The sequence below is a fragment of the Lynx rufus genome, unplaced genomic scaffold (genome assembly GCF_022079265.1).
Source record: "Lynx rufus isolate CCGP_SWC_20201006 ecotype Redwood Valley unplaced genomic scaffold, mLynRuf1.p SCAF_18, whole genome shotgun sequence".
Classification (NCBI taxonomy): Eukaryota; Metazoa; Chordata; class Mammalia; order Carnivora; family Felidae; genus Lynx; species Lynx rufus.
The window spans coordinates 15,915,131-15,917,981 of NW_025814832.1; the positions used below are offsets into that span (position 1 = coordinate 15,915,131).

The 2,851-nt window shown below is 46.9% G+C and overlaps 1 protein-coding gene across 1 annotated transcript; it reads right to left on the reverse strand.

The window, feature by feature from the left end:
- Positions 1 to 1,347: 1,347 nt before the first annotated feature.
- On the reverse strand, positions 1,348 to 2,311 carry LOC124513045 (olfactory receptor 4D2). Its single transcript, XM_047080755.1, has one exon. The coding sequence runs from the start codon at positions 2,309 to 2,311 to the stop codon at positions 1,361 to 1,363; it is 951 nt and encodes a 316-aa protein (XP_046936711.1). The 3' UTR covers positions 1,348 to 1,360.
- Positions 2,312 to 2,851: the final 540 nt, after the last annotated feature.

The window sequence follows — 2,851 nt, forward strand, 5'->3', positions numbered from 1 at the left end:
TATATAAGGTGACCGCATTAGGAGGGAGGGAGGGAAAAGAGAGACCAGCTGTGTCAGTCCTGACAGCTTCTTATACCCACAATATGCAACTTCAGAGAGAACTTTAAACCTCCTCTTTTTATTGAAAGTTGTCGGGGTTGAAACCCCTTGCAACTCTAACCATAACCTATTTCTTCTCTTCAACTCTGTCTAACCTGACCCCAAAGCCCCAGTGTGATAGTGAAGGAAAGATATGATGGGTGCATGGCAATGAGGTTTAGGAAGAGAGGAAGCAAGGAACACCAGTGAACTGGGGATGGAGGAAAAGCCCAGATGGATGTAAAGACTGAACTGGCAGAAATCAATGCAGGGAGGTAGAGAAGGAAAAAGGGATGGGGTTAAAGAGAAACAGAGAGCCAGCAAACTGTTACAGAGCACTGTCTATGCATAAAGTACTGCAGCAGGCCCCAAATGTATCTTTACAAAAATGAATGAATGGATCTTCCCATTCCTGTTTGCAAGAAGTGTTGAGTCTGAAAATGGGGTTTAATGGGTAGATGGCAGGCTCTGATGGTAGTCAGAGTCGTGCAGACACGCCCCTGAATTTATACTCACTCGTGAGCATGTTGCATGGCCCTCTGGAGTTCAGCTCCCACCCTCTCCATGCCTCCCTCACCACACTGAGGAATCGCCACCAAACACTTCCAAAACACCGCTCAACCCATGAAAAAATACATGTCAGGAATAATCATAACAATGACAATAACCCTCACATAGGTTCTAAGTAAAGTTGATAAAATATTCTTATACACGTTTTGGATCTTATAACAAATCTGTGAGATTATTGGGACAGATATTGCTTTATGCCAGTTTGGTGAGGAGGAATCCATGAGTTCAAGAGAGGCCAGGTAGCTTATCCAAGGTCAGCAGTCTGGTAACATATGGGTCCAGGGCTCCCAAGCTAAGGCTATGTCTTCAAGGTCTGTGCTTTCTCTAACACTCTGGACACAGGTCAAAAGGGGTGCTGGGAAGAGAAGTCAAAACACATAAACTAGAAGTGCCTTCGCTGGGGGAAATGCCCTCATCACAAGAGGAAACGACCCCCCAAGAAGGGGGAAAGAAGGGTGTAGCTTTCCAGAGTCATGAGAACACTTCTCAACGAGCAGGGGTTTTAGAAACCTGGCACAAACCTTAGCCACCAAAGGGGACTTTTCCCTTTTTCCCAAAAATCTGAGTCAGTTGCTTAGTTTCAAAACTCACTCACTTCTATGATGACCTCCACAACATATGCACAAGCTATGAAGACAGCCAGCAGACACAGTAGCTTTCCCTCCATTTTACAAATGGAAAACAAAGCCAGAGAGAAGTGACCCACTCATTGTCACTCCCTTTTACAAACCAGCCGGCGCCTCCCTAGTCTCTTCACTGCTGCCTGCACCTCCTGGTTCCTCAGGGTGTAGATCATGGGGTTGAGCATGGGGGTCATGACCGTGTGGCTGATGGACACAGCCTTGTCCATGGAGAAGGGGGTGAAGGGCCGGGCATAGAGGTAAATGCTTGGAATGAAAACCATAGACACCACGACGATGTGGGTGGTGCAAGTGGAAGCTGCCTTCCTCCTCGCCTGCCCAGAGTGGGACCTCAGCATCACCAGGATGACTGAGTAGGAGGTCAGGAGGAGAAAGAACCAGATGACATCCAGCAGCCCACTGTTGGAGATCATGAGGAACTCCAGGAGGGTGGTGTCAGTGCAGGCAAGTCTCAGCACTTGTGGGACATCACAGTAGAAGTTATCCAGGATGTTGGGGCCACAGAAAGGCAACGGGAGCATCAGAGCCAGTTGGGCAATGGAATGGACGAATCCTCCTATCCAGCTAGCCACCACAAGTCCCACACAGAGCTGTGTGTTCATGATGGTCACATAGTGGAGGGGTCGGGAGATGGCGACAAGGCGGTCATAGGCCATGACTGAGAGGAAGAAGACCATGGCACCTCCCAGAAAGTGGAAGAAGAAGATCTGGGCCATGCAGCCCTGGTAGGAGATGGTCTTCTTCTCAGAGAGGAAGTCCACCAGCATCTTTGGGGCAGTGACAGAGGAGAAACAGAGGTCTAAGACAGCCAGATTTCGGAGCAGAAAGTACATGGGTGTGTGGAGCCGTGTGTCTGAGGTCACCGTGACCATGATGAGGAGGTTTCCCATGACGGTGGTGGTATAGACAAACAGGAACACCAGAAACAGGAAAAGCTGGAGCTCTCGAGTCTGTGAGAGTCCCAGGAAGACAAATTCTGATACCCACGTGAGGTTCCCTTGTTCCATGGCAATTTTCTCCATACACCTAAAGAAAAGGAACCACAGGAACCACAGGATGCATGAAGTTACCACTTGTCTATTTAGTGCTCTGGAGCTCAGAACTGAGTTGTCCAGGTCTATATGATGGGCATTGCATGTGTAGCCCATATCACTAGGTGCTGATGAAATGGGCTTATCTCTAGAGAGTTTACAGGTTGGTGCTGTAATATACATTCATAAGATATCTTAATGTCATCCAGAGACATATCAACCTGCCTTTCATAGACAGTGGTAGGGAGGCAGTTGGAGTCCAACAGAATATCAGTCAAATATCAAGTCTTCCATTTCCTTAAGATTTGAGTTTGATTAAGTTTACTTAATCTCTCTAGGTCTATCTCATTATCTGAAAGTTAGGAATAAAAATACCTTATGGCCTCTTCAGATGGCTGAAGTAGAATGATACATACAAAGTTTCTAGAATAGTGCCTGGAAATAAATGGTAATCACTCTCTGTGTAGCCTCCTCCTCTAAAGACATCCTTCCTTCTTCCCATCTCAAATACATTTTTCTTTAGTCACTTTT